Source organism: Patiria miniata, unplaced genomic scaffold, assembly GCF_015706575.1.
Source record: "Patiria miniata isolate m_02_andy unplaced genomic scaffold, ASM1570657v1 HiC_scaffold_20, whole genome shotgun sequence".
Classification (NCBI taxonomy): domain Eukaryota; kingdom Metazoa; phylum Echinodermata; class Asteroidea; order Valvatida; family Asterinidae; genus Patiria; species Patiria miniata.
The window spans coordinates 34,092,357-34,108,505 of NW_024037059.1; the positions used below are offsets into that span (position 1 = coordinate 34,092,357).

The window sequence follows — 16,149 nt, forward strand, 5'->3', positions numbered from 1 at the left end:
AAGCAACATGCATAACTGCGATTTTTCTTTGAGAAATTGAAAATACTGTGTAAAATTTTGTGTGGTTTAGAGTTTCCTTGTTTTTTCTAAATTCCCAGTTGCATGCCTGATTATAAAAATATAATGAAATGAAATAGGCCCTTTTTTGGTCAAGAATTATGCTGAAGTTAGAATGTTTTTAGTATTTGAATTAAAACAATGCAAGGTTCCATCATATGACTATGAGTGAGTTTTCTTTCTTTGTTTTTCCATGTACAGACTTGCTCAGATAGCAAACAGTCTGAGTCCCATTGTCAACAACACCTCAACAATCGAATCACTGAAGAACCTCCCGCAGGTCATCAAGCCTCTTGCTGAGCTCACTAACGGCTTGAACTCGGAATCCTTGAAGAACTTTACAGGTAAGCCTACATTTCTTATGTATTTGTAGAAATTTGTAGAAATGTTCCAACCAAATTGAATTTGTTTCTCAATTCGAAATTCTTCTTCTTTTTTTAACACATTTGCATGGATTGACCTCAACTGCTGTTTATGTATTATGGACAAGTGCGGTCAGAATACTGCATTCTACACAAATAGAACTATCATTTAAACAGGTTCATAATCAAGACAACAATTTACAAAGAAACTTTCAACAAAACAAAAATCATCAACAGACAACAATGTTTTACATAATAGATGATCAAAGATGATCCGGGGAAAATTTATAAAAATCAAAAAAGAGCTTGTTAAACCACTGAAAGTCCAATTTATTCAATTTTCGAAATTAATGTGTGATATGATTAGAAAAATACATAAATGAAACAAAATGCCCATATCTTTTCATAAAAATACTCCCTCTTTATACATGTACAAACAGTGTATGTGGCCACCTCATTTCCTAAAGAAAAAAAAAGAAAAGAACAGTAGGCCTATAGAATTTGAGGCTTTGCATGGTGGAGAAACTATATGAATGAAAGGTTTACAGAAACACCATGTGCAAATAATTTCTCAACTAAGAGAATTGTTCTGAAAAGAACCAGAGGTATAAACTCTGGTTCTTTTCTGACCCATTCTCTTAGTTGAGAAATTATTTGCACATGGTGTTTCTGTAAAACTTTCATTCACAAGAAAAGAAAGAGGAAAACGAAAAAGAAGGAAATGTTACAACTTCACAACTTTTTATAACTGAGCTGTTTTACAAAAAATTCCAATTTTGTGTGAACTCAGCCAGGATAAAGTTTTCCATAGCTTTTCTATCTTGTGTACCCATGATGATCCTTCGCAATCTTGTGAACAAAAAAGTAGAATATTTGTTTTCATCATTAACAACTGCTCAGGCTTGTTTTTGCTTCGTCACCCTGTTACTTCCGTGAATCCACGTTCTTAGGCATATTAGAGGTTACTTTGGTCAACTTGTGATTTTTTTGTAGCAAATTAGAATCTTTGTGAAATTCATCAATCTTCAGTAAATCAAAACTTGAAAAAAACCACGCATTGACATACCAGACACACGTCAGGAATATTTGTAGAAATTTATTTAGAGTTTTGTAATTTTAGTAAAAGTTAAAAGGGAGGCGTTCTTAGCAAAAAAGTAGCAAAATCTTCTTTCCTTTTAAGATTTACAGAGTTAAAGGAAATAGTTTTTAAAATCAATCTTTTGAATACGAACAATTTTTGTTTCTCTCATAATGTACAGTGTCATCTGGAGCACATTATAGAGACAAATAGTGTTCAAATATCTTTTTTTTGTACAGCCCTATTCCTGAACTGTTTGATCGGATTTTACAAAGTTTTATAGAGCCAACTTATAAAAATTTATTGTTCTCCAGATCCATGAAGTGCACCCATGTCTCTGAGCAAACTTCATGTGCAGGGTTTTTAGTGGCCCGTTCTGGTTTATCCCCCGAAAGATGAAAAACTCCATGTTAATGAGCAAAACAGTTGGGCTATGTCATCTTAAGCCCGGTTCATGCGAATGCGAATGCGAATGCGAATGCAAAGCGAATGTGACGTCATGACACGTTCGCTGCAAAATTCGCGTAGTGTTCTATACATGTACATGTAGCAGATATTGTTACACAGACCTGTTTTGTGTTCGTAGATGCTGGAAAAACCAAGAGAAGCTCAAAACAATCATGTTCATGTAGTCTGGGTCCCTGACCCCACTTAAGATGAAACAGAGCAATTTATAAACGTCGGGAATTGTAAGGTTAGGGAACCAGTCTAGCTGGCTTGTACCCATTGTAATCGATTGCAAACTAGGTGTGGACCAACTAAATATGGTAAATTGGGGGCAGTATTTGAAAAAAAATCTGGGTTTTTTTCCACACTGGTCAGCCAACCATCATTGGAAATTGTTACAAAAGTACCACTTTTCTTGACAATGACAGCATACCAGGTGCCATGATTTTACAGGGTGCTATTGACTGTCATTCACTAAACGTCCAGTAAGGTATTTCATATTCATAATCATTTGGAAGTTTTGTTTTTTGATGTTTGTAAATGTTGTATATTTAAGCTGCTTAGAACTGCATCAAAAAGGTTCCCCTATGCTTTGTATTCTGCTTGGCCAGTTCTGTGATTTAGGGGAGTTTCGTTGTTGATTTAATCTGACCGCCAGTGAGCTCACTTGCTCATTGACCTTCATAAACATTTGGATTTGTATTTGTACAGAAAATCCTTTACAAACTGTCAAGTGCTTGCCTACAGCAGGCATAACAGCATCGACACGGCCTCATTTGAAAGATGAACGATTCCATATTAGCAAAAGAGAAACTTCATCTCTATATTTAGACTCCGGTATTATTATTGCTCATTGACCATCATGATATAAACTTTCGTATTCCTATGTGTACAGAAAATCCTTTACAAATTGTCAAGTGCAGGCATTCACCGCATTATAGCATCAGCAATGCCTCATTTGACCGGAAAAGGCCTCATCTTTACAACTGAGATCACACCAGGCCTCCTGGACCAAGTCCACCGAAAATGGGGGGATGGATTTTGATGGAGTTGGGGTGGTTAGGTTAAGTGATAAAACCTGACAACCCAATTATGGGATAAACGTGTGTATTGATACATATTTTTTCCCCACTCAATCGACCAAAAATAACCCCCACACTTCTGTGCTACAGATTATACTAATATTTTGGGGGGTTGTAGATTTATAGTTACTGATTCAGAAAATCTAAAACCTCAAAATGGTCACTTCCACTCCAAAGTGACTTCACCTGCCCTTTTACTTTGTCCATAACAACATTGGCAACTTTGTCCAGGTTTTTTTAGGGAGCAGGTCTCACATGTAAATATAAAGGGTATTTTAAAACCATTTAAATCACAAAGGGTGTCTCGTTTTTTCCCAGACATTACATAGATTACATGGGTATTTGCCCTCATTATGTTTTGGTATGAAATTCACCACACGGACCATTTAACTTTCCACTTATTGTTTTTAAAAATAGGCCAGGTTGAAAATGCTGACTATCTGTAACCATTGTGGGTAATTTTGAAGTTTTGGCTATATTATCGTCCCCAGCACACCCATTTATATCCAATTTTAAATGTTTTTGAGTGGTCGGGCACAACCCGACCACTCTTTGGATTTGTTGCGATTAATCTTTCTTTCTTTCTTTCATTCTTTCTTTTTTTTTCTGCACGGCACATTTCCGCAGGTTTTCTCCTAAACGGTATATGATATGAACTTGTAACTTTAAACATATATTGACCCTCACTCGGAGTGGTGCATATTACACTGACGTCATAATGACGTCATCGGGTGTCAAATTACAAGCGGTTTTCGTTGAAAAAATGACAATCTTCTTTCATCTATTACTCTTCAACAAAATGATCAATTATGCTCCAATCTTGTAAACAGATAGACCATAAATTGATAAACGTTTTTTGTCATGTACGTGAACTCACTCGACCTTTACTTCCGGATCTACCGGAAGGTCAAAATTAGGTGAATTCAAAATGAAGACATTAGCCTGAAATCGAAACAAAGCACAATTTCTTCCAAACGGTTTACGGTATGATCATAAAACCTTGTGTGAACTTGTACCATGTTACGAAGATGTTATAACTGTTGTTACGTCATCATGACGTCATCAGGTATCAAACTACAAGCGATTTGATTGAACGATTTGACAAAATACTTTGACCTATATCTCTTGAACTAAATAGAGTATCGTGTTCGTTTTTTCGTGAGGTTGTAGATGGTGCCTTGAACAACATTTCTTATTCCCGGGCACAAAACTGCTTGACCTTTACTTCCGGTGTTACCGGAAGTGCAATAGAAACTGAATCTAACTCTAAAACGGAAGCATTTTACTACAGACAGTGACATTATGGAAGTGTTAAGTGAGGAATGCCAATCACAAAAACATTATTTTGACGTCATCCACGAAAGGGCGCCCTCCAGCGGCACATAGAAAACAGGTTAATCTTTTAAAATGTTAAAACCCTCAATCTAATTTTCATGATATATTGCCCCTATATATCCCGTGAGCAACCGCAAATGAATTTGCAAGGTTTCATAATCATGACGTCATCTGACCGGAAGTTACTGTAGGGAGAATTCAACAATGACCATTTTATTTTTAATTTAAATCCATCATTTGATCCCTGTCTCATGACTTTGTTTTTTGCCCCCCAAAATGACATCTGTTACACTTAATATTGACCTTTTGCTTCCAAATACTGTGACATCATCAAACTGGAAGTTAGCTGTTATTATTACATACACTTAATTTCCATATTTTCATGCGTTATTTTTACTTAATGATAAACAAATGTCCTCCCTTCCCTGTTTGACTGATGACGCCATCAAACCGGAAATACCTTGTACGTGTACCCAACTGTTGACTGAAATTTTTCACACCTTAAAAGACGCATTCTTTTTGTACAAAATAATTGGTACTGGAAATGTTGAAGTTCTTGGTCCTTTTTTTCTGACATAAACATATTCATAACTTAACTGGACAATGTCTCATGAAATGGTTGTCTACCCGACCACTCTGCGTTTGTAACAACAAACGCGAACCTCTAGTTTTAACTTTTTTTTATCACTCCTCAAAATCCTGAACATTTCCAGAAACTCCAAAAATAAGATCCCTTTCATGTAAATTCAATATGGTATGTTCCATGCCCCTCAACTCATTAGAACCCAAAGAGCAGTTTTTGTTTTCAAACTATTATTAAAAAATGTCTAAGATGAATGCTGGGTTTTGTTTTTGTTTTTTTTAACGCACAAAATAATGTGTCTCCTGTGCAAAGAAATTGCATTAATGTTTTTTCCTCCTGCTTTGACAACACTCAACAATTGAAAAGCTCCGAGACCCAAAGAAAGCATCGTTAGAAAAGACTGCTTTCATAAAACCCATAACTCCTGTTCTTCAACATGGTCTCTTCCATTTCTCCATTGTACTCGCAAACTTGCAAGATCATGTTGTGAAAAAAATGGAAGCTTTTCTCATAAAGAACAGAACATTTAACTTTTCAACTTTTTCCAATTTTGAAGAACATGTAATCGTGCCTATAGTCAAAGTGACCCAAAAAGTTAAAAACCTTTTGAGTACCTAACAGTAGGCCCTATGTGGCAGAAAAAAATGTAGAGCAAGAACAATTCATTTTTCACAACAATGCAGAAACGAAAAGAACAAAAAAAATCCATTGACAATACCAACGCCATAAAGAATACATGGACACGTTAGTTGTAAATATTCTGTGCTGTCGGATACTTGTATAGTCCTTTGCTTTCTGCATTTACTTTTCCCAGCTAAAAATGCCAACACAAAAGAATGTTTGTTGGACAAGGGACAAACACAGCCCTGTTTGGACTGCAAAGAGTTGGCAGTACCGGTAGTACAGTTGAACTCACTTTTAAGAGGACTTTCAATTTCAGCAAAGCACTAAAGCACTTGTTAAAGTGTGTTGAACCCTGTAGTTCACTGTTCAAAACCCCTTTTGAGGGTGGACCACACATGGGTTCGCACAGATTTTTTTTGCATTTTCGTGAAGTTCAGGCCATCTACATTGTATGGATGCCATCCTAGTCTATGGAATATCCGCTTCCACACAAGCGTCTATGATACCGGTAGGCATGCAGATCCGGAGATTCATTATGCAAAACAGCACCGCGTCTTGACATCCGGAATCTGACCATTCAGCGGGCACCTTCTATTGGGTCTTCAGGAACTTCTTTTGCATTTTCTCAGCAACCCAATTTGCTGTTTTCATGATTTTTTTGGTATTTGAAAGAAAAACCTCTCAGCTTTAATCTTATATCCAAAACATAAAAATTCACAGATCACGTTTTTGAAAAAGAGCAGATATTCCAGGATTGCACTTTTTGGGGGTACGGTAACTCTGGTTGTGTATTGACCGTGCATAACTTGCTTCTTTTTTTTTTAGTGAATTATAAATATAAATAATTGCACAATCCTTTTTTTGATTGAAATAAAATTTGACAGATGAACCTAGCACAGATGTTTTTACATAGGCCTACATGTACAACCTGAATTTCATAGAATTGTTTTATTGGACAGCCGAGCGATAATATTCCTCCCATTTCAGAATTTAAAGCCACTCAATATTTGTTTTATATAACTGACATATAGATCCTTGTCATTTGATGTATGTATTTGAGCTTTTATTTCAATACAACATTGGTGAAAAATGTATTTCTCTCTTCCAAACCACTCCTTCATGAAAACGTTTGAACCCAACGCTGTAGCGCTGGCTCTTTGGAGCAATACGCGCAACGCTGAACGCGCACACCAGCATACATTTGCACACAAATACCGCGTCATAAAACAAGACTGATTCTAACTGTTCAATAGTATTTCCCATTCTCCATGGGCGGATACTACTTTTTGAGCCCCGGCGTGAATGGGAGCAATAACGAATGTCATGTGATGTGAGTTCCACCAATCAAATGACAAGGATCTGTATGTCGGTTATGTAAAACGGGCTTTATCCCCTTGCCCTCTAACACCCCTCAATGATCCAATTACTTTACTAGACTCCCTGGGAGATCTGTAAGGCTCTAGACTTAAAGGGAATGTACAATGTTCATTTGCTTTTTGCCATAATTTTTAGAAATGGATGGATTTGGGGGGTTAGTATTTTATAGCAAATATTGTTTCACTGACTTTTTTGAAGTTTTGTGCTGGAAAAGCCAAGATGCTGGAAAAGCCAAGAAAAACAATTGTGTTCCTGTAGTCTGGTTCCCTGCCCAACTTCAGATGAAACAGAGCAATTTGTAGATGTCGGGGGAATTGTAAGGTCAGGGAACCAGACTACCCGTAGCTGGCTTTCACCCGGTCACAGACGTGTAACCAATTGCAAACAAAATGTGGACTGAATAAATTTGGTAAATTGTGGGCAGTAGTTGAAGAAAGTCAGGTTTTTGCAATGTTGGTCGGCTGACCAACATTGGAAATTGATACAAAAATACCACTTTTCTTGAAAATGACAGCACACCAGGTGCCATGATTTTAAAGGAGGCTTTAGACTGTCATTCAATAACAGTCCAGTAAGGTATTTCATAATAATTTGGTAGTTTTTGTTATGTTTGCTAATGTTGTATATATTCCCTTTAATTCTTTCAATATTTTGGGAATTAACTCTGATTTCTTCTACTTTTGAAGACCCACTTTTGTTCAGAAATAACTCCACAATACCACAAAAAAAAAACCTCAATGAAATCCACTCATGAACTGTAGAAGCGATCGGCACAACTCAATTTATGGAGGTGTAATGCCATGCCTAATGGCTATCTTTGACATAATTATTTAGCACTAAAATTTTTTTCTCCAAAGTTGTAGTTTTCTCAGAACTAGATCGTCCTGGTGTGTCATACACTTCATGTTACTTAAAACTCTATGGAATCTATTTTCCGCCCAGAATTTTGTCTGATCATTGTCTCAATATATGAAATATACTTTGATTTTTACAGAGCGGAAGTACCTTGTGAGTGATTTCTTCCGTAATGTCAGCGACGTCCGTCAATATCTCAAGGAAGAGGCAGGCCTAGATGGATCTGTTGTGGATTCGTTGCTACATGCTCAGCTGGATGTTTATCAAGTATGTTCATTAAAATCCATCGTTATCCACCCAAATCCATCCAACCACCGATATCATTAATTAAAATCCATCATAATCTACCCAAATCCAACCAATCACAAAATCCTTCCAAATCCATCACAATCTACCCAAATCCAACCGAACAGCGATATCATTAAAACCTGTCACAATTTACCAAAATCAAACCATTAACCATTGATGTCATTCAAATGCATCATAATCTACCCAAATCCAACCAAACAGCGATATCATTCAAATCCATCACAATGTACCCAAATTCAACCAACCACCGATATCATTCAAATCCATCATAATCTACCCAAATCCAACCAGACAGCGATATCATTCAAAGCCATCATAATCTACCCAAATTCAACCAGACAGTGATATTCAAATCCATCATAATCTACCCAAATCCAACCAACCACCAATATTCAAATCCATCATAATCTACCCAAATCCAACCAGACAGTGATATCATTCAAATCCATCATAATCTACCCAAATCCAACCAGACAGTGATATCATTCAAATCCATTACAATCTACCCAAATCCAACCAAACAGCGATATTAAAATCCATTACAATCTACCCAAATCCAACCAAACAGCGATATTAAAATCCATCATAATCTACCTAAATCCAACCAAACAGCGATATCATTCAAATCTATCATAATCTACCCAAATCCAATCAACCAGCGATATTAAAATCCATCATAATCTACCGAAATCCAACCAAACAGCGATATCATTCAAATCCATCATAATCTGGCCAAATCCAACCAAACAGCGATATCATTCAAATCCATCATAATCTACCCAAATCCAACCAACCACCGATATCATTCAAAGCCATCATAATCTACCCAAATCCAACCAGACAGTGATATTCAAATCCATCATAATCTACCCAAATCCAACCAACCACCAATTTTCAAATCTATCATAATCTACCCAAATCCAACCAGACAGTGATATCATTCAAATCCATCATAATCTACCCAAATCCAACCAGACAGTGATATCATTCAAATCCATTACAATCTACCCAAATCCAACCAAACAGCGATATTAAAATCCATCATAATCTACCTAAATCCAACCAAACAGCGATATCATTCAAATCTATCATAATCTACCCAAATCCAATCAACCAGCGATATTAAAATCCATCATAATCTACCGAAATCCAACCAAACAGCGATATCATTCAAATCCATCATAATCTAGCCAAATCCAACCAAACAGCGATATCATTCAAATCCATCATAATCTACCCAAATCCAACCAACCACCGATATCATTCAAAGCCATCATAATCTACCCAAATCCAACCAGACAGTGATATTCAAATCCATCATAATCTACCCAAATCCAACCAACCACCAATTTTCAAATCCATCATAATCTACCCAAATCCAACCAGACAGTGATATCATTCAAATCCATCATAATCTACCCAAATCCAACCAGACAGTGATATCATTCAAATCCATTACAATCTACCCAAATCCAACCAAACAGCGATATTAAAATCCATCATAATCTACCCAAATCCAACCAACCACCAATATTCAAATCCATCATAATCTACCCAAATCCAACCAAACAGCGATATCATTCAAATCCATCATAATCTAGCCAAATCCAACCAAACAGCGATATCATTCAAATCCATCATAATCTACCCAAATCCAACCAACCACCGATATCATTCAAAGCCATCATAATCTACCCAAATCCAACCAGACAGTGATATTCAAATCCATCATAATCTACCCAAATCCAACCAACCACCAATTTTCAAATCCATCATAATCTACCCAAATCCAACCAGACAGTGATATCATTCAAATCCATCATAATCTACCCAAATCCAACCAGACAGTGATATCATTCAAATCCATTACAATCTACCCAAATCCAACCAAACAGCGATATTAAAATCCATCATAATCTACCGAAATCCAACCAACCACCAATATTCAAATCCATCATAATCTACCCAAATCCAACCAAACAGCGATATCATTCAAATCTATCATAATCTACCCAAATCCAATCAACCAGCGATATCATTCAAATCCATCACAATCTACCCAAATCCAACCAACCACCAATGTGCTCTGAGCCAGTGAGCCTTTGAAACTTTGGTTCTCAGATCTTCGTAAAGTTGCTTAACAGAGAATTGCTTAGCACAGAATATCTTCTTAATATGCATACCAGTAAATGTCATGTGATTTATATTGCACATGATCCGAGTTAATCTTAGCTCACTTTTGCTCAAAAGATTACATTTGTAACTATACAATTCAGCTGACCCTAAAGATGTTTTTTTTTCACATGTCCATATTCAGGCATTCCAGCTGTCTTTGGATGATCTGAATAAAAAAAAATTAATTCTCATATCTACCATTAAAAATTGAAAAAAAAGTCTTCTGAAGTCTTGAAATTTCCTTTTTTGGTGACTTTACAATTTCATCCCTGTAAATTCCTGTTTTTAAGTTTAACCAATCTTTTCAATTTTGTCAATTTCAGCTTTTGGAGTTGACAGGCTTCATTGATTTCAAAGGAATCGTGTGCAACATCACTCGACTGCAAGATGTCTTGACATTCCCGCCAGAGGCTGATGTGAATGGAGTGTCTCAAGCGCTGTGTAAAGTGCAAGATGATCAGATATCGATTATCATTGACAAGTTACAGACACAGCTGGATGTACCATATCTCATCAATGAGGTAAAGATTATCCAATATCGATATTGTCTGTGCAGTTTCTCTATACGTTTTGTGTACTACATGTATGTACTAAATAAACACCGCAACAAAAGAAAGTCCACACTTTAATTTTGAGCCTGATCGTCTTATGAAAACATCATTTATATATAGATCTTTGGGGAATTTTGTTAGCTACATTTTGATACCCTGTTTGCTACCAAAGACTGTAAATCGCCAAGATTGACAACGGTTTATGAAAAATGATGCAGTTGGAAAAGTTGCAAATATAAAAGGTTACGCGAGGAGAAATTGCTAAGCGTAACCACACATGCTGTCATTGGCCCCTATTGATTGCACAGGTTTCAAACAAAGCACGGGTAATTCAAATAGGCTACATGCTCCCATGCATACAAGCACTGTGTGATCGACATTCCCTGGCATTCGTTCGGGCAGTGTAACATTTTCACGCTGCAATTTCCACTGACAATGTGACAAGCTTTTAAACAAATACATCACAAATATCCATACATAGTTAGAGAGTATAGTGATAGTCCATCAGCTTTTCAACAAGGAAAAATCTTTCCAATCGGGTAAATATTTATTGAGTAATGGCCAATACCACTTTTTGTCCACGGCGACTGATATTTTGACTGCCGCAATAAGAACACGGACCAAAACTTGCATTTCTGGAAAAAGGCTACCAAGTAGAAGGCAGAGACAGAGCAGCACACTAAACATCTAAGAAGTTAACCAAACGGTTCTTTTCAGGACTACCATTACTTCCAAAAGGATAAATGACCATTGTTGCCCCCAAAATTGTTTTTAACAAAATAAAGAAAGAAAGATGAAAATTTTAGAGAAAAACTACCCTCACCCCAAATCCATTACATTCCTAACAAATGACAATAGACCGTGGACAGATTGAAAAATTTGCACTTGTTTTGAATTGGTCACAACTCAATAACTTTTTACCCGATTGGAAAGATTTTTTCGTTGTTGAAAAGCTAATGCACTATACTCTCTAACTGTGTATAGATATTTGCGATCTATTTTTTTAACAGCTGTGAAAAAGAGACACTTTGCGGGTTGATATTTTTTTAGACACCCTGTACAACCTTTGTGCAATAAAAACTAATATTGACAAAAAACTTAAATTGACTGAAGCAGGTTTAAATGCCACTTTATTCAACTTAATGAAAAAGTTGCTTCCTTTAGTTACCACTAAGTAATCTTTTTACCAGATTTTAACAAAAAGTGTCTTTTGCCATATTTAGTTCTCCGAGTTCCTGAAGGTTCTCGGTCAGACCGACTGGTCAGTCATTCTGGACAACGCAGGCTCACTTCTGGATCAGCTGCAAAACATCGGCAACTTGGGGAACCTTGTGGAGGGGCTCCCTAACTTGCTAGAGATTGTGAGGGCTGCACTCGCATTGGTCAACCAGTTTGAGATGGGCACCCTGGAGAGGCAACTAGAAATGTAAGCAGGGATCTTCTTGGTACCAGACGCTCACTAGTTTTCTATTTTTTATAACTTTGAAGTATGTCTTCATGGGCATGTATGAAAGCTAAAATTTTGTATCCTTTTAAATAGTCTCCAGTTATACTTTTCTGTACTCATTTTAAAGATTAAAATGAATATTAAAAATATAAATGCAGTTTCCCTCGTAGTTTATTTGAAAATTTGAAGAAGAAAAAAGCCGTATTCTCTGAGTATTCTCTCCCTGTTTGCTATTTCCCAGGTTTGCAGCATTGCTAATGTTGCTAGCATTGTGATTTTGGGCGTGATCAATGGCTACATGGCATATACAGGTTCATGGCTTCTGACTAGCGGCCCTTAAGACATTGACAAAATGGGGAACCGCCAACATATGGCTGGATAGCTCAGTAGGTAGAGCACCGGAACGGTTATCCGGAGGTCGCAGGTTCAAACCCCGCTCCATTCAGTTTCTTAGTTTAACTTTAGTAGGTTAAAAAATTAACAATAACTTCTGAACTTGTTTAATTTTCCTTGTATTTGCAGAGTTGTTCAGTTGGTAGAAAGCATCGACAATGCTCAGCTGATCGATGCAATGTGGTGGACGGATGTGAAGAATGTCATATCAAAAGGACACGATCTTTTCAATGTCGTGACCAAGTACCTGAGTTACTTCAATGGTACGTCTCCATTAAGTCATTTTTATTTCATGTCACTCCATTTGTTTTTAAAGATATGGTAATGAGCCCATGAGCTCGTGTTGAGCAAGCAAAAAAACATAATAAGCCACGTCGGAGCAAAATTTCATGGAAATGTCATGCTAATCAGAAACATTTGAAAAACAGTCACTTACTGGGTGACATCAGAGCTATAATTGAAATCTATTTTTCTGTTAAAAAAAGCAAGTCATTTTGGTGCTCAGCACATTTCTGTGCTGAATATCTGCATGCAATTGAACTTTGTTCTTTCTAACTTGATTTTTTTCTTCTGGTAACTTGCTGCATTAGATAACGTCATCCCAATCAAGGATCTGTTCAGAAATGAGACGACCATCCGACATCTTCTGGAGAAACAGTACGGCGTCACCATTGACGACATCAAGGCAATTCTGCAGCTTCAGTTGAAACCGGACAAAGTAAGTTCCCTTTTTAAGTCTGTGCATAAATTTGTAGAGGGCAAAATACAGCATTTACTCAAAGGGGGGCGCAGTGCGCATGCATACTGTTAGGCCAAAAAAAAAAATAAGTCGGTCTCTGGTCAGCGCGCCTGTCGATATTAATCATTCGCGTCAATCTTTTTTTTTTCCTAAATGTTCCGCGGTAGCTCCAACAGCCGCACCTCCTCAATTGTTTTTACCAAAGAGCACCAAGGAATGGGAAATTGCACCACAGCAAATGATTGAGAGCACCAAAGCAAATTATGAAGGACACCAATGTACATGAGGACACCAAAAAAGCAAAATAGTACCCCACCTTGTCTGTACAATCCAAGCTTAAAGAAAAAACGAAAGAAAAAAAAGCCGCGTCGCTGCGTCAATTCCAGAACTTTGGTCTGACCAGAGACCGAATATTTTTCTTTTTTGGCCTTATGTTGGGTACATGTTTTTGTTAAATGTATTTGTACACATCAATTTTGAAAACTGTTGAATAGAACTTTTAACTTTGCGGTGCGCAGGTGGAGATGTGTTGCATGTGCTTGAGGTGCATCTTCCTATGGCTTCTTGGCCGAACAGTGCCCCGTTGTGTATCAAAAGTTACATTTCCCAAAGTACAGCTCCTTGTAAACTCAGATGACTTGTGACTGACCTTTGAAGTCTCAACTTTTTAACTTCACGAGATAACAAATCTGTGGCCATACCCCTGTGATAAAAACCATGTGAGTATATTTTTTCTTACCTTTTTCTCAGATCCCCGAGTTGTTGCAACTCTTGATGAGCACGAGCCACCCATCGGAGCTCTTCTGCTCACCAGCAGCGCTGAACATCTCAGAATATCTCACTCTTCCTGGAGATTCATCCTTCAACATTGGAGCTTTGCAAGAAGCCCTGTGTAAACCAGTCGCAAACGGCAACAAAGTTTTGGATGTCTTATTCAACAACACCGACATTTTGCTCTTTGTGGATCAGGTATGATGGAAAGCTAGAAAATTGACCTATCAGTGTTAGCAAGTTAGCCACGCCCCTTAGACAACCCTATAGAATTGTGTGCGTTAAGTTTTGTTTGTCTCAGATTTTGCGCGTTCCGCATCCATTTGTATATGTAACTGGACAATATTTGACAGGCTGCGTTGACATGATTCTACAATAATTTGTGACTTTGTCCCACAAAAATAATCTTAAGTGCAAATGTTCATACTTAATTTTTTTGTATGCACAACTGAGGGAGCAGTTTCTACTCTTCATTTTCATTTGTGACGCATTTTGACATCTTAAAGATGATTCTTTGTGCTACTTTGATTTTCACTCCGAAAAGTATATTTGTTTTTTTCAAAGCAATTTTCCTAGCAATAGAAAAGTTATTCACTTTTAAATGAGACTGCGAATGGAAAAACCCACCGACGTTTAAGTTTAAAATTATTTCTGTACAAAATTCAAATTATTGGCAGTCCGAAAATAATTCGGAGGCCTTGTTATACCTACATGTACCACTGAATTGCAAAGCCAAATAAATGTAATATATTGTTAGAGTATTTTCAGATGTTTCCTTGAAAACATTAGTAGGTCTGTAAAGCTCTTCACCAGTAAAATGTTCAGGAGTTTGCAGGTTTAAATCCTGTTCTTGTCAATTTTTTTATGTTTCATAAATACCTGAAACAGTTTGCCCATTCCTATTGGTCGAGAGCCCGTCCCTTCAGTGGCTTTCAACTGCCAGTAAAACACCAATTATCCATCAGTTAAACAAATTGCCTTTTAATTAAACCCCCAAAAATATGCCATTGCAGGTGAGTCAAGTCCTAAAGAGTCCACCATCCCCCATCCAATGGGATGCTCTTCTGGATGACATCTTGGTAATCGTAGCAAGCATCCAGGACATGCCAGAGTTTCTGCAGAGCCTACCAGCTCTCCTGAGTGACTACTCTGGGTTGTTTGACCAATCCTCACTGCTCCAGAACAGCTGGATCCAGCTGCTTGCTGGCACCATACAAGGGAACATGACGGTAGAGGAGACCTTGCAATATTGGAGGTAGGAATGAAGAAAACAAAAACTGACTTACCTCAGATTGGTTAATTTTTTTTTTGAAAATCAGAGGTGAATTCTACTTCGGGATAGGCCTATATTTTGGGACGAAATTTGTCAATGTTGAAATTTGTAAAAGCATCACACTTTACGTCTGGAACATTAAAGCTGTTGTTAAAGGCAGAGTATATCATTTATCATTTGTGCTGTTTTTTTTTTTTTTTTGAAGCAACAAAAGTGCTCAAAATCTAAAGAAGGGTGCTTAACAACTAACCTGATGATGTTGTAGCTCAGTGCATGCTGTATATTCCGAGAAAACAAAAGCATGCTTGGTGCTTATTCTAGGATCTCGATTTCAATTCAAAATTTGCCGAGTCATGCTTTGTAGTTGCGCTCAGCGTCTGGGACACGTTCTCATTCAGCCAATTGCAGCTACGCGATGTCATGCACTGAACAGACGAATTATAGCAACCGCACGTGTGTCGTGTCAACGCTTGCGCACACCCATTCACGGCTTCGCTGAATCAAAAACGAACTACTAAACGGAAAATTCCAAAAATGCGTCTTTAGAGACATCTTTGGAAATGACCTTCTCTTGTTGTGTTCTTCAAAATGACAGCATGCCAGAGAGAATCATTTCACAGGGAGTTCAATGCCATTACTATCTTTTAAACAAAGATTCCTTTCAACAATAATTTTGTCAGTTACTTTTTGG

At 37.2% G+C, this 16,149-nt stretch overlaps 1 protein-coding gene across 8 annotated transcripts in view; it reads left to right on the plus strand.

Moving 5' to 3' along the window:
• The window catches only part of LOC119728778, a 160,985-nt gene that overhangs the window by 22,074 nt on the left and 122,762 nt on the right, over positions 1–16,149 (plus strand). For all 8 annotated transcript variants that reach the window (XM_038201162.1, XM_038201159.1, XM_038201167.1 and 5 more), the window contains exons 5-12: positions 259–401; positions 7,940–8,067; positions 10,608–10,805; positions 12,059–12,261; positions 12,805–12,938; positions 13,266–13,393; positions 14,165–14,383; positions 15,199–15,440. In XM_038201162.1, coding sequence (XP_038057090.1) covers positions 259–401; positions 7,940–8,067; positions 10,608–10,805; positions 12,059–12,261; positions 12,805–12,938; positions 13,266–13,393; positions 14,165–14,383; positions 15,199–15,440 — 1,395 coding nt within the window. The remainder of the gene's footprint in view (positions 1–258; positions 402–7,939; positions 8,068–10,607; positions 10,806–12,058; positions 12,262–12,804; positions 12,939–13,265; positions 13,394–14,164; positions 14,384–15,198; positions 15,441–16,149) is intronic.